General features: G+C 38.3%; 1 protein-coding gene across 11 annotated transcripts in view; it reads right to left on the reverse strand.

Moving 5' to 3' along the window:
* PTPN20 (protein tyrosine phosphatase non-receptor type 20) overlaps positions 1-20981 on the reverse strand; it is a 115768-nt gene that overhangs the window by 20328 nt on the left and 74459 nt on the right. For 8 of the 11 annotated variants that reach the window (XR_001906328.2, XR_002524277.1, XM_009214428.3 and 5 more), the window contains 2 exons: positions 12151-12485; positions 9146-9361 (listed from right to left, as the gene is read on the reverse strand). The exons of 2 other annotated variants lie outside the window; for them this stretch is intronic. Coding sequence is in view for 7 of the 9 variants with exons in the window: in XM_009214428.3 (XP_009212692.1) it covers positions 9146-9361; positions 12151-12485 (551 nt within the window). In the remaining 2 variants the exon portion in view is untranslated. The remainder of the gene's footprint in view (positions 1-9145; positions 9362-12150; positions 12486-20981) is intronic. One more of the 11 variants, XM_021943299.1, reaches the window with a different exon arrangement.

Genomic DNA, 20981 nt, shown 5'->3' on the forward strand with positions numbered 1-20981 from the left:
GCAATTTCCATCCAAATCCCGGCAAGTTTTTTTGTAGATGTAGTCAAACTAATTCTAAAATTTATTAGGGAAGGCAAAGACCCCCTAGGATAGCTCAAAGAATTTTGAAAAAGAAGAATAAAGTGGCAGAAATCATTCTATCTGATGTTAAAGCTCACTATATCACTACAATAATCCAAAGGGTGGTACTGGCAGAAGGATAGACACACTGATCAATAGAACAGAATACAGAACCAGAAATAGGACCATACAAATATGCCCAATGATTTTTGACAAAGGTACAACAATAATTAAATGGAGGAATAATAGAATTTTCAATAAATGATATTGAAACAACTAGCCATCAATAGGCCAAAAAATGAATCTTCACCTAAATTTCGTAATTTATTAACTCAAAATGGACTAAGGACTTAAATGTCAAATATGAACTTACAGAATTTTCATAAAAGAACACAAAAAATTATTCAGACCCTCAGCTAAGTGATGGGCTGTTAGACTTGATATCAAAACAGGATCCATAAAAGGAAATACTAATAAAATACAATCTCATCAGAATTAAAAACTATTACTTCTTTAAAAGCTTATTTTTAAAAAAATTATAATTTAAGATTAGGGAAATTATGGAAACACATTAGAATTACTAATTTGTAATCAACTTACTGACTACAAAACAAGCATCACTGGACTGTTTAGTTAGAAAAGACACAGCTTTCCGAATGTGGCTGTAGTGGTTAACCAAATAATGAAGACGGAAGTGACTGCAATGAAATGAAGACCAAGAGTTATATAATTTTCACCTGGAGTTATGATTCCTCATATATTGAGTTTTGTAGTCATTATTGATTGTGAAGCTCTAAAACTACACTTGTGTTATTTGCAAAGATGTATTGGTTAACAAAGCAAAGGAACCATTAAGACTTAATTGTAATTTACATAAAAATTTATTAATTCAAAGATAAAATAATTGTCTTAAAGAGAATTAGATTAAAAAGACAAGAGACAAGAGAGGACTTCCGGTTCCAAAATAATAGTGTAGAAGCAAGCTGGCTTCACTTCTTTACAAAGAAAACCAAAACCAAATATACAGCACTTAAATTATCAACAGCAATATCCCAGAAATCAAGTATGAGGAGAAGACAGTTCCTGGATCCACAGAGATGGGGAAAAAACTCTAAGTAGGCAGTAAGAGAATTGGGTTTCCACATCTGCAATGCCCATTCCTCCAACTTGCCCAGCACCAAGTGTGCAAAAAATCTCCACCTGATTCATGATTTCTATACTAGAAAAGGTGACAGCCAGGTTTCCCACCATCTGGGTTACCTGGCAGGAAACCTGTCCTTACCCAACTCACAGGAAGCACTACACGTGCCTGAAGAAAGAAATATCCTGAGAACAGTCAGAGACAAACAGGTGAGGTGGGACTACCACCCCCTGCCCTTGAAACTCTGGTCTGTAACTCAGCTTGGAGATGCCACACCAGAGTGGTTGTTTAGTAGCACCACATTGCAGAAGGTATGTTGCACAGGACCCCTGGGCATGGATCTCAAGCCACCTTTCCCACACTGCCATGATATCCCCTTTGAGACTTTGCCTAATTGGGATGAGCAGTTCTCTTATTGTTTACTGGAGCCAAGGCAAACTTGGTCGTAAGGTGACATCTAGTGCCAAAAAAAGGCAGCAACTTAGCACCCCACACACCCCCCCGCACCCACACACACAAAAAATCCACAGGTAAATTACAAAGAATCTATAAGCAAATATATTCAATAAAAAAACAAAAATAAGCCAGACAGAGAACACCAGAATAAATAACTAATCCTTCATTCAAAGACATCAATACAAGATATATACTTCTTGCACATCCACAAGAAACTGCAGCCAACAGAAAACCATGACCTCCCCAAATGGATAAAGCAGGAACAAGTGACTGACCCTAATGAGATGGCCATATGAGAGCTCCTTGATCAAGAATTCAAACTAGTATTAATAGCTTTGAGGAAATTCAGAAATCTCCAAGGTAACAGAAAACCAATTCAAAAATTTATTAGACAAATTTAACAAAGAGATTGAAATAATTTAAAAATCAAATAGAAATCTTGGAGCTCAGAAATATATTAGCTGAACTGAAAAATTCATTACAGCCTCACAATAATAGAATGAATTACGCAGAGGAACGAATCAGTGAGCTTGAAAACAGGCTATTTGAAAATATGGTCATAGGTGAAAAAGGAATAAAAAAGAATAAAGATCATCACCAGATATAGACAATTACCTCAAAAGACCAAATCCAAAAATTACTGGTGTTCAAGAGGGAATCGAACAAGAGCAAGGGGTAGAAAGCTTATTCAAAGAAATAATAACGAAACTTTCCAAAATGCAACAGATATAAATATTCAGGTATAAGAGTGTCAGAGAACACCAAACAGATTCAACCCGAATAAGGCCACACCAAAGTATATAATAATAAACTCTCAAAGCTCAAGGATAAAGACAGGATCCTAAAAAGTAGCAGGAGAAAAGAAGCAATTAACATATAAAAGAGTTCCAATTCATCTGACAATTGACTCTCAACAGAAATCATATAGGCCAGGAGAAAGTGGGATAAATTTTCAAAGCGTTGAAAGAAAAACAAAAAAACCTGTTATCCAAGAATACTGTATTCAGCAAAGGTACTTTCAAATATGAAGGAGTGATAAAGTATTTTTCAGATAAACAAAATCTGAGGATTCACCACCACCAGACCTGACTTACAAGAAATGCTAAAGCAAGTTCTTCAGAAGGAAAATAAAAAAAAAAAAATACAAAAAAACCACATACACATTCAAAAAGAAAACTTTTCAAGGCATAAAATCCACTGGTAACATTAACAACATGGACAAAGCCAGAATACTCTATTACTGTAATGATGGTGTGCAATCCATGCCTAACTCTGGTATGAAGCTGAAAGACGAATTCATAAAAAGCCATAATAGCTATAGCAACCTGTTAAGAGAAAGGTAATATAAAAATACATAAATTTAGATAATAAGCAGTTGAAATGTGGTGGGGATGGAGTTAAAGCATAGAGAATTTTTAAAAAATTTTTTCTTTGTTTGTTTCTATTCTTTACTTTGTGATCTAAGATAAGTTGCCACTTCTTTAGAATAGCTTCTTGAGAACCAGTCAAGGCAAAAAGAACTGGGAAGTCCCCACAGATGTCTGCTGGGCAGAAAACCCTAGGCTATGGGTGCCACATCAGCTGTACACCCACAGCAACACCGCCCTGCCTGGAGATCTCACACCCTTGACCTACTGCATCAACAAACCATCTGTAGACACAATTACCTCTGACTCCCAAGCACAGAGGACCAGCAGGCCTCCAGTGTGCTGTGGATCTTTTGGTGACCTAATCTTTGGCTCAGGCTGCCCCAAGGGCGGAGAGAGCACAGGCTGCCAGGGTCCCCCTTGGGGTTAAAGAGATGTGGGCATGGTGCCAGTGACTGGAGGGGGCTCCCCTAAGGCCTGGATATGGACCTGGCAGGGGATCATCGCTACCCCTTCCTACCCCCACTGCTGCAAATACGCTGAAATATAAAAGAGTTGTGTGGCTAAGAATCTATTTGCCGATCATTACTCTCAAGCACCATCTACTGGATTGAAGCCTAAATTACAACATCCAAAACTCTTCCAGTATACACTGCCTGTGAAATCCAGTGCGAGAACTAGCTATAAGTATTAATAAATATTCCATACAGAGCGTTGGCCCCTTGAAAGCACTCAGAAATAAAGCCAATTGACTATACTCAGCTTACGCTACAGTCAAATCCTCAAGTGATATAAAGAATATAAAAACAAAAGCCTCATCAAAATGATAACAAATTCAACATGATAAAAGAACAACTGCCCTCTCAGAAGAGAAAGATGTAGTGCAAGAACTTTGGCAATTCAAAAAGTCAGTGCCTCCTTATCTCCAAAGAATTGTACTAGCTCGCTAGAAATTGTTCTTAACTAAATTGAGATGGTTGAAATGACAAACAAAGAACTCAGAATCTGGGTGGTAAGGAAGCTTAATAAGATTCAGGAGACAGCTGAAACCTAATCCAAGGAATTCGGTAAAATGATCCAAGAGTTAAAAAGCTGACAAAGCCATTTTAAGAAACAAACAAACTGACCTTCTGGAATTGAAAAATTCACTACAGAAATTTCATAATACAGTTGGAAGCATTAAGAACAGAATAGACCAAGATGAGGAAAGAATCTCAGGGCTCAAAGATTGGTCCTTCAAATCAATTCAGACAGACAAAAATAAACAAAAAAGAATTTCAGGCTGGGCATGGTGGCTCATGCCTATGACCCCAGCACTTTGGGAGGCTGAGGCGGGAGGATCACTTGGGGCCAGGAGTTCAAGACCTGCCTGGCCAACACGGTGAAACCCCATCTCTACTAAAAATACAAAAACTAGCAAGGCATGGTGGCATGCGCCTGTAGCCCCAGTTACTCAGGAGGCTGAGGCACGAAAATTGCTTGAACCTGAGAGGTGGAAGTTGTAGTGATCTGAGATAACGCCACTGCACTCCAAACTGGGCGACAGGCAAGACTCTGTCTCAAAAAAATAAATAAATAAATGAAAATTGAAAATGAACAAAACCTCCAAGAAATAAGAGATTGTGTAAAGAGACCAAACCTATGACTCACTGTCGTTTCTGAAAGAGAAGAAGAGTAAACAACTTGGAAAACATATTTGAAAATATAGTGCACAAAACTTTTCCCAGTCTCACTAGAGAAGTCAATAGGCAAATTTAAGAAATTCAGCAAAGTCCTATGAGATACCATACAAAATGATCATCCTCAGGACATATAGTTAACAGATTCACCAAGGTCAATGCCAAAGAAAAAATCTTAAAGGCAGCTAGAGAGAAAGGTCAGTTTACTTACAAAAGGAATCCCATCAGGCTAGGAGTAGACCTATCAGCAGAAACTTACAAGCGAGAAGAAATTGTGGACCTATTTTCGGCATCATTAAATAAAAGAAACTCCAAACAATAATTTGATATTCTGCCAAACTAAGCTTCATAAGCAGAAGAGAAATAAAATCCTTTTCAGACAAGCAAAGTTAAGGAAATTCATGAGTACTAGACCAGTCTTACAAGAAGCCCTTAAGGAAGTGCTAAATGTGGAAATGAAAGAGCAGTACCTGGCACCACAAAAACACAAGTACATGGCCCACAGATACTATAAAGCAAATACACAATCACGTCTACAAAGCATCCAGCTAACAACATGATGGCAGCATCAAAATCTCACATATTGATATAAACCTTGAAGGCAAATGGTCTAAATATCCCACTTAAAAGGCTTAGGATGGCAAATTGGATTTAAAAAACAAGGCCCAACCATCTTCTGTCTTCAAGAGACCCATCTCACATGTAAGAACACCCACAGGTTCAAAGTAAAGGGATGGAGAAAGATCTATAATGCAAATGGAAAACAAAAAGAAAGCAGGAGTCACTATTCTTATATCAGATAAAACAGACTTTGAACCAACAATGATCTAAAAGGACAAAGAAGGGCATTACACAATGACAAAGGGAACAATTCAAAAAGAAGACTTAACTACCTTAAATATACACACAGCTAACATTGGAGCACCCAGATTCTTAAAACAAGTTCCTCTGGACCTAGGAAAAGACTTAGTCCACACAATAATATTGGGAGCCTTCAACACCCAATTGACAGGATTAGAGAGATCATCAAAGCAAAAAATTAATAAAGAAATTCTGGACTTAAATTCAACACTTGACCAATTGGACTCAATAGACATCTATAGACTAGTCCACTCCAAAACCATAGGATATACAGTCTTCTTATCTGTACATGGAATATACTCTAAGAACGACTATATGCTCAGCCCTAAAGCAAATCTGAAAAAATTTAAAAACACTGAAATCATCTCAAGCATACTCTCAGACCATAGTATAATAAAAATAGAAATTACTACCAAGAAGATCTCCCAAAACTATACAATTACTTGGAAATTAAACAACTTGCTCCTAAGTGACTTTTGGGTAAACAAATGAATTCAGAAATCAAAAAAATTCTTTGAAATTAATGAAAACAGAGACAAAACAAATAAAAAATTTTGGGATGCAGCTAAAGCAGTGCTCGGAGTAAAGTCTATAGTGTTAAATGTCTACATCAAAGAAGTTAGGAAGATCTTAAATGAACAATCTGATGTCACACCTAGAGAAACTAGAAAAAAGAATGAATTTAGCAGAAGAAAACAAATAATCAAAATCAGAGGAGAGCTGAATGAAATTAAGATGCAAAAATGCATACAAAAGATCAACAAAACAATTTTTTTTTTTTTTTTGAGACGGAGTCTCGCTCTGTCTCCCAGGCTGGAGTGCAGTGGCACAATCTCGGCTCACTGCAACCTCTACCTCTTGGGTTCAAGCAATTCTCCTGTCTCAGCTTCCCAAGTAGCTGGGACTGCAGGTGCACACCACCACACCTGGCTAATTTTTGTATTTTTAGTAGAGACGGGGTTTTGCCATATTGGTCAGACTGGTCTCGAACTCCTGACCTCAGGTGATCCATCTGCCTCAGTCTCCCAAAGTGCTGGGATCACAGGCATGAGCCACCATGCCTGGTCTGTTTTTTGAAAGAATAAACAAAATTGATAGACTGCTAGCTAAACAACAAAAAAAGAGAAAATCTAAGCACAATCAGAAATGACAAAGATGACATTACAAGTAATCCCATAGAAATATAAAAGATTCTCAGAGATCATTATAAATATCTCTGCACACAAAAATTAGAAAGTCTAGAGGAAATGAGTAAATTCCTGAAAACACATATCCTCCCAAGATTGAACCAGGAAGAAATTGAAAACCTGAACAGACCAATAATGAATTCCAAAAGTGAATCAGTAATAAAAATCCTACCAACCAAAAAAAGTCCTGGACCAGATGGATTCATAGCTAAATTCTACCACATGTACAAAGAAGAACTGGTACCAATCCTACTGAAATGATTCCAAAAAATTCAAGGAGGAGGGACTCCTCCCTAACTCATTCTATGAAGCCATTATCATCTTGATACCAAAATCTGGCGGAGACACAATGAAAAAAAAGTTCAAGCCAATATCCCTGATGAAGATAGATGCAAAAAAAAAAAAAATCTTCAACAAAATACTAGCAAAACAAATGTAACAGCACATCAAAAAGATAATGCACTATGATCAAGTGGGATTTATCCCCAGAATGCAAGTATAATTTGACATATGCAAATCAATAAATGTGATACATCACATCAACAGAATGAATGACAAAAGCCATATGAGAATCTTAATAGATGTAGAAGAAACATTTCATAAAATTCAACATGCTTTCATGATTAAAAAAAAAAAACTCTCAACAAATGAGGCATAGAAGGAACATATCTAAACACAATAAAGACCATATATGACAAACACACAGCTAACATCATACTGAATGGGGAAAAGCTCAAAGCCTTTCTTCTAAGAACTGGAAAACAAGTCAAGAATGCCCAGTTTTACCATTCTTATTCAGCATAATGTTGGATATCCTAGCCATTGCAATTAGTCAAGAGAAAGAAAGAAGGGGCATCCAAATTGGAAAAAGGAAATTAAATTGTCCCTCTTTGCATGTGACATGACTATATATTCACATATTCATATATATATATATACACACACACATATATACACATACATATCCCCCAAAACTAATGACTCTACCAAAACACTTAGAACTAATAAACTAATTCAGTAAAGTTGCAGGATACAAAGTCGACATACAAAAATCAGTGATATTTCTAGATGCCAATAAAGAACTAGCTGAAAGAAAATAAAGAAGGTGATCTTATTTACAATAGCTATAAAAAAAAAACCCTAGGATAAATTTAACCAAAAAAAGTAAAAGACCTCTATGAGGAAAACTATGAAACACTGGTGAAAATCCTATGCTAATGGATTGGAAAAGGGAACACCATGCAGCCATAAAAAAGAGTGACATCCTGTCATTTGCAGCAACATGGATAAGTCTGGAGAACATTGTATTAAGCAAAACAAGGCAGGCACAGAAAGATAAATACTGTATGTTCTCATTTATATATGAGAGCTAAAAAATCGAGCTCATGGAAGTCGCGAGTAGAACTGTGGGTATTAAAGATGATAAGGCAAGGTTGGCTAACAAATACAAAATTACAGCTAGATAGGAGGAATGAGCTCTGGTGTTCTGCATCACTGTAGGGCAAATATGGTTGACTGTAATTTATTGTATATATTCAAAAAGTTAGGAGAGAAGATTTTTGATGTTCACAACACAAAGAAATGATAAATGTTTGAGGTGATGGATACGTTAACTACCTTGATCTGATCACTACACATTGTATACAGATACCTAAATATCACTCTCTCTACCCCACAAATATGTACAATTATTACATGTCAACTAAAAATAAAAGGAAAAACAACACAGATGGAATCTATTTTAACAAATAAAACTTGAGAATAAAAATAATAATAAAGGAAATACTGTAATCATCACATGTCTGGTTCCTGTGTCTATCTCTTAGCTGGTTCCAAATTAAAAAAGAAAAGTAAAGGATTGTGAATTATTGACTCAAACTCAATTATATTATGTTCATTTTGCAAATGAGAAAACTAGGTTTGAGAGAGGTTGAGCAATTTACCCAAAGTCACCAAAATCTAAACTATGTGGCAAAACAGGCAGTCGAACAGGGACCCCTCATTCACTCAGAAGTCTACATTTTTTCTCACATTCTTATGTGCTTATCACTTATATTCATTAAAAACAGGCACACTCCATCAACATTCTCTAGTAAGTCTAAACACCCTGTGTAAGATACAGGGAAGGAAAAGGAAATGGAACTCACATTTTCTGTATATCTATTATGTTCCAGACACTGTCCTAAGCCATTATTTACATTACATACTTTAATTTTCACAAACACCCCCAGGAACCTGCAGCAAGTTCAGTGAGAATCAGGTATCGAAAGCTCATGCGCTTTTGATTTACTAAGTTGCTTTTGAAGACCAAATATTAGTCTTCCAAATGATCAGGCTGTTAAACGTAGTGTGTTTACAACAGCATCAGGGTATCTGCTTGATTCACACACTTACTGAACAGTTCTTTACGATGGCACAGAACACGACATCCACACATAGGAACACCCCTGTCCGGCCTATGCCAGCACTGCAGTGAACAACCATGGGTCCCGTAAGGTGGCTCTTCCTTGCATAACGAACATATTTTATGAAGCTATCTGCTGAGGCAGGAGTGCCATGGTCTGGCCACTTGGTGAACTGCAACTGTTTTACAGAGTGACTAGTTCCTGTCTGTTAGAGAAAGAAACAGAGCGAGAAAGATATTTATTGATTTCTTATATTAGAGAGACCTCACGCCAACTTCTAATATTTAAATGATAATAATAATGGCTACATGGTATTACCTTGGTATTATATAGAACTTTCAAAAAATACTCAAACCTCTTTTTGATGTTTATAAGAATTCTGGAAGTTGCTAGGAATAGAGGTTTTCTCCATTTTACAAAGGAGAGCACAGTAACAACAATAAAAATACCAGTATTAACAGGTAACAAAAGTTAAGCACTTGCTATGTGGCAGGTACTATGCTAGGGGCTTCACATGAATTCTCTCCTTCAATCTTCACATCAATCATGTGAGGTAGGCACCATTTTATCTCCATTTTACAGATGAAAATGTAAGGATGAGGGGGACGAGAGATGTATGCTAGGTCAGAAGGTTCACACATTTAGAGCTGGAACTGTAATGTAGGTGTCTTGAATTCTAATCTAGCATCATTCTTCTGTACCGTGAGGCTGCAGGAAAACCAAGATTTCAAAATGCTTAGAGTGAGAGATGGACTGTCATGTTAGGAATAAGACCAAAAGGCAATGTATTTTAGCTTAGAAATGACATATGAAATTGAATTAAGACATATAGGTGTCTGACAAGAGAGGCGCCAATCTCTTCCAGCGATGAAGACAGGGTAGTCAATGACCACGAGAGTAGACTGTGGGTCCCACTATTGTGCTGAGCCCCCTTGAAGTGGACTCATGAAACTCTTCCCAGTATTGTCAGATAAAGCACTTTGAATTTACCTATATCTCATTCAAAGAGATCATGACCCTTTCCCCAGTGTGGGGCCCTTATTTTACCACACATAGGACCCTAATGGAAGAACTCAAAATGAGTTTCTCACTTCTCCCCTGCTTCTTCTGAATGCACCTCTTTTTCCTAAGCTTCCTGAATAAAGATGCTAGTGTTCAGAGCTCTATTCTAATCCACAGTGTCTACTGAAATTTGTGATAGTTAATTTTATGTGTCAACTTGGCTGAGCCCTGGTACCCAGATACTAGGCCAAATATTATTTTGTGTCTCTGTGAAAGTATTTTTTAGGTGAGATTAACATTTAAATTGGTAGAATTTGAGCAAAGCAGGTTATTCTCCATAAAATGGGTTGGCTTCATCTAATCAGCTGAAGGCCTTAACAGAACAAAAACTGATCTCCCATGAGCAAGAAGGAATTCTACTAGCAGATTGCTTTTGGACTCAAACTGCAATTCTTCCCTGGGTCTTCAGCCTACTTTCCCACCCCGCAGATTTGCCAACCCTCCACAATCACTTGAACCAATTCCTTAAAATTAATCTCTCTCTCTGGGTCAGTCCCATAACCTGTACTCAGGAATCTCAATGTTATACTGCTGGAAACCAAACAAAACAAAACACATAATCACATATTTTGTTGCTATTACAAATTTATGGGTCAAACCTCAGCATCACTCAGCAACCCTTTTCCTGGTGATTGTGCTCCAATCAACTTCTTTGGTGATGACTCCAAAACTCACCACTCTCTACAAGTTTCCTGTTCAACTCCCATTCCCTTCACTCCTGTTAACACATGTATCACCTACCTGCCAACTGAATCCACTAGAGCAATCTAACTCATTGCTTTCTGCTATAAACCATTCCTTTTCTGTTTTCTAAGTCTATTAGACCAAGAAATACATGAATTATTCTAGACCAGTGCTTCTCAACAGAACTTTCTATACTGAAGCAAATGTCTTAAATATGGCAATATATAGTAGCCACTATCAACATGTGACTAATAAGCCCTAGAAACGTGGCTACTGCAGGTGAGGAACTCAATTTGTTATTTTACATAAATTTAAATAACTTAAATTTAAACAAATATCCGCATGTGGTTACTGTATTGAATATATTTTCAACCCCTCCTCTGTCACTTATAAATCATAAGTTATAAGTCACTTATAAGTCTCCCAATTTTATCTGCAAAACACTTGCGTCTGTGCTTTCCACCCCCATGCCAACAGCCGTAGTTGATCATGTCACTTACTAAAATTCTTCAATGTCTCCCAATTATCTTCATAATAAAGTTCATGCCACTTAGCTGAAATTTAAGACATTTCACATTCTAGCTGACCCCTGCTTACTTTTGATAACCTCATCTCATCTTTTATTACTCCCTGGCACTGAACTTTTACATTTCAGAAACACTTAACTACTTACATTTGTCTGTATACACACCTTGTATTATTTTATATTTTGATCATCTACTTTCTCCCTCCATCTTTCTCATTTGGATAATTCTCAAAACAAATGCTACCTCCTCCAGTAAACCTTACCCCAAGCTCCAAGTAAAGCTAAGTATTTACCTTCTGAGCCCCAAAGTGGCCAAGACATATCTCAACATTATCACTGAACTCGGTAAGTTAGGTATCTATCAGTGAGTGTACCAACCTCTCCACTACTCGGTAAGTACTGATAGTGCCTGGCCCAGTGATTAGCATACCTTAAGGACTCAACACATATCTGCCACACTTGGCAGAAGCAGGTATAACCCAGAATCAGACAACTTCAACAGACACTCTCCCTACCCCACCTCTCTTTTCCAATTTGTTCTTCTCTACAGAATCTGGTTAAGGAGGAGGAGAAGTGGTGGTGGCTTCTGGTACCAGGGACAAGTAAAAAGTTACTTTAAGAAGTATCGTCGGTCTATTTTCCATCCTACTCCTAACTTCTAGTTCTAAGACATTTGCTTATGTGGTGAAACATATATCTAATACTGATGTATAAAAACTTACAGACTTCTCCACAACTTGAAACATTCGAATGATGAAATATTGAAGTATCTGGTAGTTCTCCAGGAATACACGGAAGTGTTTCAATTCCAATGGCTTCTTCAGAGAAATGGGCCAGTAAGGGTAGCATTTGATAACTCCACCTTCTATCTCTCTGGTTATCATGGCAATAACATTAGAATTATTTTCCAACACCATTTGCCAAAAGTCATCTATGGTGCTCAGCAGTGGTCCTTGAGTAGCGATATAAAAATACTCTTGTCCACAATTGACTATCCTAATATAACTAGCATTGATGTAGTCCTTGCTTTTTCCAAGAGGAACGCGTGTTGAATCATCTATTACAGAAACAGAAACATCTGGTAGATAAAGGTGGGAGATACATCACACCTAGACTTCACGAAAGGATTTCACACACATAAATCCGTATATCTCTCTGACCAATAAAGAAGATGGCCTAGGAGGTTTTTTTTCAAAAGGGTTGAGTCCATGAGTTTAAATTCTTTCCTCCCTGAAAACTATTGGCATGACCTAAAAAATATACAATTATGAGAGGTTTATTTTTCAGATCAGTTTTTAATAAACACAGAATGGTATCATTACCGTCCAGGTACTTTTGGAAATTTCTGCTAGAACTGGCATAGGCAAGATTAAGTCAAGGGAAGTATCCTCTAGTTTGCAACTGAACACAACAGAGAAGAAACTCTCTGTGGGAGTAAATGAATGATATTCTCCTGCAAATCTGTGAAACCTGCAAACCGAGAGCAGCAGGGGCCAGGGGGAAAAAAATCTAATAGTTGACTGCAGACAAATCCTAGGATTAATGGAATTCCACCAGTGTCCTCCAAACTAGACAGCCATATTTTATGTCCATTCTCAGCCTTCAGCTGGTGATGGGACATGTTATTCAAAGCAAAGATATTGTGGCAAAAGGATGCTACCAAGGGGATTTGCTCCAAGTAATATGGGACTCATTTAACATGGACTGTTATAACAAATATGAGAGGGAAAAACCAGCTATTTGGCCTACTTAGCTTCACTGCTCCAGGAGTTCCTTCTTCACCTGACACAGACATCTGAAGCTCTGGTTCCACCACCAGTCCCCACATGAAGAGCACAAACACACACAGAAAAGGAGGCCCTTCTCTGCCATGCAGCTCTCTCACCAATAACCTGTCCTCACTACTCAGAATCACACGGACCATTTATCTAGTAAATATGCTGACAAGACCTAAACAGGCATTTACATAATATCTGGCAGAACTCTTCTCAAATTTTAACATAGTACACAGAAACTTTCCCTTGTAAATATGAACAAGCAGACAAAACAGCCAGGCGTGGTGGCTCACACCTATAATCCCAGCTACTCACGCGGCTGAGGCAGGAGAATCGCTTGAACCAGGGAGGCGGAGGCTGCAGTGAGCCGAGACCGCTCCACTGTACTCCAGCCTGGGTGACAGAACAAGTGAGACTCCGTTTAAAAACAAAAATTGCTAGATATATAAAGGTACCCAGTATTTCAAAAAGGGAGCACATTCTAAAAAATCACAACAAATGTTCTCCTTTCTATAAAAGGTGATAACACCTTAAAAACTCCTATTTGTATATTAAATAAAATTCAAGAGAGCATTAATTGTTTAAAACAATACTATATATCTATGTTTACTAACAAATATGTTATATTACTAAATTATAAAGGCAGTAACAATGGCTCTGTAGGGAGATCTTTCATCATATCTATGTACATATATGATGATATATGTCATATAATCATAAGCCTGGCAAGTGTTCATCACAATGTTAGCAGCAGTTATTACAGTATATAAACAGTATGAGTTACTTCATAGTAAAAAAAGCATGTTTTAAATTTTGAAATGAGATTAAATATGTGAAAATTAAATAATCTAAACTAATAAAAGCTTGATTTCATATAAAAGTCACAATCATTCAACTCAAACTCCTAAAGCAGGAATTGAACAGAAAAACAAATTCATGTTTAAAAAACCAGCTTAAAAAATTTTCCCAGAACTCAGAAAAAAAAATTTTAAAAACCTACAATAATGATTAAAGTGCTAAAAGACATAGCGCATACAAGGGGAATATAAAAAAGGAATTTCAGAAGCAAGCTGTGGAATTCATTACAGAAAGGAAATAATTCAAGTGATCATAGGAAAGCTCCCTAAACAGAAGCGAGAGTACTAATAGAACACAGTGAAACATGCATACCAGGTTCAAGCAGCATGATACATTACATGTATCACCTTGTCAACTCCAAAACAAATCTTTGAGGGAGGTGCTATTCTATTCATACTTTTAAAATAAAGAATCTGTACAAAGCAACTTGTTCCATATTATGCAGCAATCTTCTAGACTCCACAGACTAGGTAAATCTAGACTCTGGTGCAAAAATAATTCCAAACTCTGTTGTCCATCAAGGAAGACCCAAGTTTGCAGACAGAAAGGCCTAAGTGTCAGACAACATTAATGAAGAGAGCCACTAAGACCCCTAGACCAGCAGAGCATAAGGCCACATGAACAGGAAGGAAAAATTATGCTAATGGATGACTAGGGATAATGGCGACTGGTGCCACTCCCATTTCAACCCCTTCATTCTTGAATCCTGGCTATGGTAGAAACAGCATCATATATTGGATGCTGATCTGGGGCATATATAACCTCCTGGAGAACATTACCCCAGCCCTGCAAGGTACTGTCACCTAGCTTTCACTGTAATTGAGTCTTCCAAAGGCCATTTATCCATTCTATCAAGCCAGCTGCTTTGAGAGGATAAGGAATATGGTAACACAGTGGCAGTGAGGCCATTGCCACAAGGTATTTGCCACAAAGTGAGTTCCTTGATTACAGCAATGCTGTATGGAATACCATGATGGTGGATAAGGCATTCTGTAGGTCCACAGATGGTAAATTGGCAGGAGCACTGTGTGCAGGGAAGGCAAATCCATACCCAGAGTTACTGTGTATTCTAGTAAGAAAAAAGCACTGCTCCTTCCATGATGGAAGTGGTCCCAATGTAATCAACCTGCCATCAGCTAGCTGGCTGATCATCCCATGGAATAGTGCCCATCAGGTACTCATTGTTGGTCTCTGTTGCTGGCAGATTGGACACTCAGTAGTAGCTGTAGCCAGGTCAGCCTTGGTGAGTAGAAGTCCATGTTGCTGAGCTCATACATAACCTCCATCCCTGCCACTAAGGCCACTTTGTTCATGAGACCTATGGGCAATGACACAATGACAGGGGTGGCTGGGGGAATAGTCTAGCTGATATTCATAGAGCATGTCATTCTATTCACTTGATTATTAAAGTCTTCCTCTGCTGACATCAACCTTTGGTGAGCATTCACATGGGATACAAATATCTTTGTGTTTGTGCCTATCTAGCAAGGTCTATTCACATGCCTCTTCCCCAGACCTTACTGTCACCAATTTTTCCAATCATGTTCCTTCAAAGTCCCTGACCATCCGGCTAAGTCGTTAAACATAGCCCATGAATCAGTATAGATTTATACCTCTGGCCATTTCTCCAGGCAAAAAAAAAAAACAAACCACCGAGTGCACTACCCAATATTCTCCCCACTGGGAGTACTTCTCTTAACCACTGTCCTTCAGAGATGTCTCAAAAAAGGGGCTGTAGTGCTCTAGCTGTCTTCTGGGTGGTACCTTTATATCATGCAGAACCTTCTGTAGACCATGTCCAAGTCTTCTCTTCTTCTGTCAGCGGATCATAGGGAACTTCTCATGAGGCAATAGGTGCAGGCTGATGATAGGTAATGTAGCAGGGGTGGGAACAGTGAGCATTTGGGCAGCTTCCTCGTGTAACTTATTTGTGCCTTCAGGATCTGCTCAAGCCCAATCTTGTATCTACCACTTTCATTTGATGGTGGAGTGCTGTTGTGTATGCCCAACTTCATGGCTTGGTGGCCCATGGTTAAACATTCTCTACTTAGTAGTCTATGAAGCAGTCTCTACCAAGGCCCAGTAGCAAGTCAAAAACTGTTTCTCAAAAAGAGAGTCCACAGAGGGGTGGCAAGAATTTACTCTAAAATCCTATGTGCCTGCACTGTGACTCATCTAAAGGGGTCTGCCAAAGGTCCAAATAGCACCCTTATCTGCCATGAACACTTCAAGCACCACTGGATCTGCTAGATCATACGGCCCACGTGGCAGAGAGGCTTACATGGCAGACTGAACGTGTTTCAGAGCCTTCTCTTGTTTTGGGTCCCACTCAAAACTAGTAGCTTTTCATATCACTTAGTAAATGGACCAGAGTAGCAAATCCAATAAGGAATGTTTCCTCCAAAACACCCAGGTTCACTAGCCATTGTGCCTCTTTTTTGGTTGTAAGAAGAGCCAGATACAATTTATCCTTCACCTTATGATTATCTCAACATGTCCCACACCACTGGAGCCCTAGAAATTTCACTGAAGTAGAAGGCCACTGAATTTTTGTTGTATATATCTCCTACCCTCCGACAGACAATAAGACTAAAGCATTTGCTACTTCTTGTTCACTAGGTCCAATCAGCACAATGTCATCAATGTAATAAACCTCTGTAATATCCTGTGGAATGGAAAGGTGATTGAGATCCCTGAGAACTAAATTACAACATAGGGCTGAAGAGTTAATTCACCCCTGAGGCAGGACAGTGAGGGTGTATTACTGGCCCTGCCAGGCTGAAAGTAAACTACTTTTGGTGTTCTTGATTAATAGGTATAGAGAAAACAAAGCATTTCCCAGATCAATAGCTACTAGCTACATAGAAGGTATGAAGGGATGTGTTGATTTTCTAAGGCAATGAAACTATATCTGGTATAGCAGCTGCAACTGGAGTCACCATCTGAGGAAGCTTACAATAATCCACTGTCATTCTCCAAATTCCATCTTTTTTCTGTATAGGCCAAATAGGTGAGTTGAATGGGATGTGATAGATATCAACATCACTTCATCCTTAAAGTCCTTGATAGAGGCATTAATATCAGTAATCTCTTCAGGAATGTAGTATTGCTTTTGCTTTTTTACTATTTTCCTAAGCAGAATCAGTTCTAGTGGCTTCCATTTGCCCTTTCCTGCCATAATATTCCTCACTCCACAGGTCAGAGAAGCAATGTGAGGATTCTACCAGTTACTGAGTATGTTTATGCCAATTATTCATTCCAGGGCTTGGAAAATAATCACAAGATGGGTTTAGGGACCTACTGAGTCCACTGTGAAATGAACTTGAACTAAAGTTCCATTGAATACCTGACCTCCATAAGCCCCTGCTTTGATTTGTAGACCACAGTGATGTTTCGGGTCTCCTGGAATTGGTGTCAATTCAGAGCCAGTGTCCAGTAGTTTCTGAAAGGTTTGATTATTTTCTTTTTTCCAAATGTGTAGTTGCCCTGGCAAAAGGCTACAGGTCCCTTTGGGGAAGGCTGAAAGATTAACAGTATACATTCTTGGCAGTGTGCCAGGGTCCTCCCATTCATTCAAGGTGTTCTGCGTGTGTAAACTGGCTGAAGTCTGGGATGTTATTGACTGGTTGTGATTCTCTGTTCCTATGGTTCAGGTTAGATTTTTGCTCACTTGACCTAGAACTCTTATGCTTACACATATCAAGGAAGAATTTAGTAGACGTCCCATCTAGTTCACTTCTAGGAACACCATGATCAACTAATCAACACTATAGGTCTCTGCAGGTCAGACTGTTCTGATTGCTGCTTTGACTCTGCTGTCTATTACCATACCACATTCACCTTACCTTTGGCTATCAAGTGCCACTACCTGGCCCTTATTTCTCTGGGATTCAATTATACCCACTGCATTCAGGTTTCCCAATTCAGTGGCAGCAATTTCCACTGCAATATCTGAGCTACAGAGAAGAACAATCATAGTATTCTTCAAGGATGCTGGGACTCACCTCACAAATATACTTATCACAGTTATGAGAAAAGTACAACCTCTAGACCTCCTGGGGTGGGTGGGCAGGTCTTAAATGATAAACCCAATCTAATGTTCCAATCTCCCTAATCCTTTGGATCCCTTCCTTCACAGTATATAGTATATATCAAGGCAGTTCTGGCATTTTATCCTCATTTAGACTGGGCTACCTTTTGGTCCACTAAATACAACTAACCAAATAAACTGTAAGAGCTCTTTCTAACTCCCCAAGCCACATATTAAGTCCAGAATCTCTTCTTAGTGGTCCCATTTCAATAAATTCAGCCTGATCAAACACTAAGTTCCTTTCACCATTGTCCCACACCCTTAAAATCTTTCCCCACAAATATTTCCCAGATTTCTGTCAGTATAAATTGGAAAAATCATATAGCTCTTTTGTAGTGTAACATACTTCCCCATGGGCCACACTTCGTACCTTACCTTTAAGGGCCTGCTGAGACTAGAAGCAATGAAGGATGGTGGCTGTGAGTCTTGAGAAGAATCAGCAATGTCTTGCAAGGCAACAAACTCAGGGAGGTAATAAATGTTTCCTCAGGTAAAGTAGCATTAATCTCCTCAGATGGGGGTGGCCTGGCTGCTTTTACTGGCAAGGAAGACTCATCAGAGTCAAGGGGTTCAATACACCCAGCTTTATAAGGCTCTTCACATACATCTCCACTCCAATTTTCAAGATCCCATTCCTTCTCAGTCAATGCCCTCATTTTAACAGCAGACACCCTAAAAGGGTGGGGATTCAATTTGCACTGTAATTCAGTCATTTTCAGGATGAGATTTTGGGTTTGGTTTTCTACAATCTCAGTTTTGTTGGAATATAAGAGTTTCTTTCAGGGCAGAAAGAGAAACTTTTGCGTTATTTATGTGGCACTTGAGCTGGGAAAATTAATCCCTAAGATCATCCTTTCCTTCTCTACATCAGGAGTAACTAGCCAATCTCATTGTTCTCATGAGAACTCAAAAATGTTCTAAGGTATCAAATACAGACACCCAGAACCTTGCTTCTTCTAAGTATCTGAATAGGATTACCTAATGGCAATACTTTGCATATTTCTACTGTTACATTACACTATGAATTATTAATACTCTGTTCACTATTGAAATGTCATTAATGCTTTTACATCTTATCAGATTAAGGAAGTAATTCATAAAATTCATCCTTAAAACTCTGTTCCTCTAGAATTGCTCTCAGTACCAAATTCTATTACTCTAGATTCTCTAGATAAATAGAATCAATAGACTGTATATATACAGTGAGAAAGATTTAAAGAACTGACTCATGATTGTGGAGACTGGCAAGTCAATATCTGCAGGGCAGGCCAACAGGTTAGAAACCCAGAGAAAAGTTGACGTTGTAGTCTTGAGTCCAAAGGCAGTCTGGAGGTAGAATTCCTTCTTCCTCTGGAAATATGAGCCTCTTTTTCTTAATGACTTCAACTGACTGACTGGGGCCCACTCTCATAATGGAGGTTAATCAGCTTTACTCAAAGTCTGCTAATCTAAATGTTAATTACATCTTTAAAAAATACCTTCACACCAACATCTAGACTAATATTTGACCAAATAGCTGAGTATCATAGCCTAGCCTAGTTGACACATGAAATTAACCATCAAACAAGCTAAAAATTTTAGTAGATGATTTGAAGGAGGAAAGTTTTTTTAAAAACTTAAATTAGTTTCCTATAAGACCAAGTGAAAGAAGAAAATAAGAATAAAAATCAGAGAGATAGAGAAAGTACATGCAAAACTACAGAGGTAGAAGAAGTAACAAGAGAAAAAGTTTTACATGATAGAACCGAGAGACAACCCCACGATTCATAGAAGCCAAAAAAAAAAAAAAGAAGGCAATAGGAGCAATTATTAACTGATGAAATGTATTACAGCTAAAGGAAGATCAATTAAAGGGTTTATTTGTCTAGGTAACACTGATGGAAATGAAGCACACCTGGTAACATTATTTAATTCCAGGAAGATAGTTAAAGATTTTGAAAAAAAGGAACATATTTCTCATGAAGAAAAGGAGTCATATAACCATTACAGTTCTCATCTAAAACACTGGAAGGGAGAGGACAGTAAAGGAACACTCGGGGGAAAAAAATGAGAGAAAAAAGAACTAAAATCCAAGATTCCTAAAACCAATAAAAATATTCATTTATCAGGATACAAAAAAAAAAAAAAGAAAGAAAGAAAGATAAAGGTAGAGTTTGAGACTACATCAACTACTTATACCCATCTCCAATCAAACAGCTAATAGATCAGAATAGTGATTTAAAATTAAGGGAAAAGAGAAAGAAAATGAAGTAATAGCAACAAATACTACAAAATAAAGTTTCATATCTATAAGAAGAATGACGAGAGCCAGGCATTCCAGCTACTTGGGAGGCTGAGGCAGAAGGATCACTTGAAGCCAAGAGTTTGAGACCAGCCTAAGCAAAAGAGTGAGTCCCTGTTTCTAAAAAAAATAAATGAATAAAAAATTAGCTGGGTGTGGTGGCACATCCCCATCCCCATAGTCCCAGCTACTTGGGAAGCTGAGGTGGGAGGATTGCTTGAGCTCAGGAGTTTGAGGTTTCAGTGAGCTATGATTGTGATACTGAACTCCAAGTAGACTGATTCTTAAAGAAACAAAACAGCTGGGCGCGGTGGCTCATGCCTGTAATCCCAGTACTTTGGGAGGCCGAGGTGGGCAGATCACCTGAGGTTGGGAGTTCGAGACCAGCCTGACCAACATGGAGAAAACCCATCTCTACTAAAAATACAAAATTACCCAGGTGTGGTGGCACATGCCTGTAATTCCAACTACTTGGGAGGCTGAGGCAGGAAAATCGCTTGAACCCAGGAGGCAGAGGTTGTGGTGAGCTGAGATTGTGCCATTGCACTC

Source organism: Papio anubis, chromosome 11 (assembly GCF_008728515.1).
Source record: "Papio anubis isolate 15944 chromosome 11, Panubis1.0, whole genome shotgun sequence".
Taxonomy (NCBI): domain Eukaryota; kingdom Metazoa; phylum Chordata; class Mammalia; order Primates; family Cercopithecidae; genus Papio; species Papio anubis.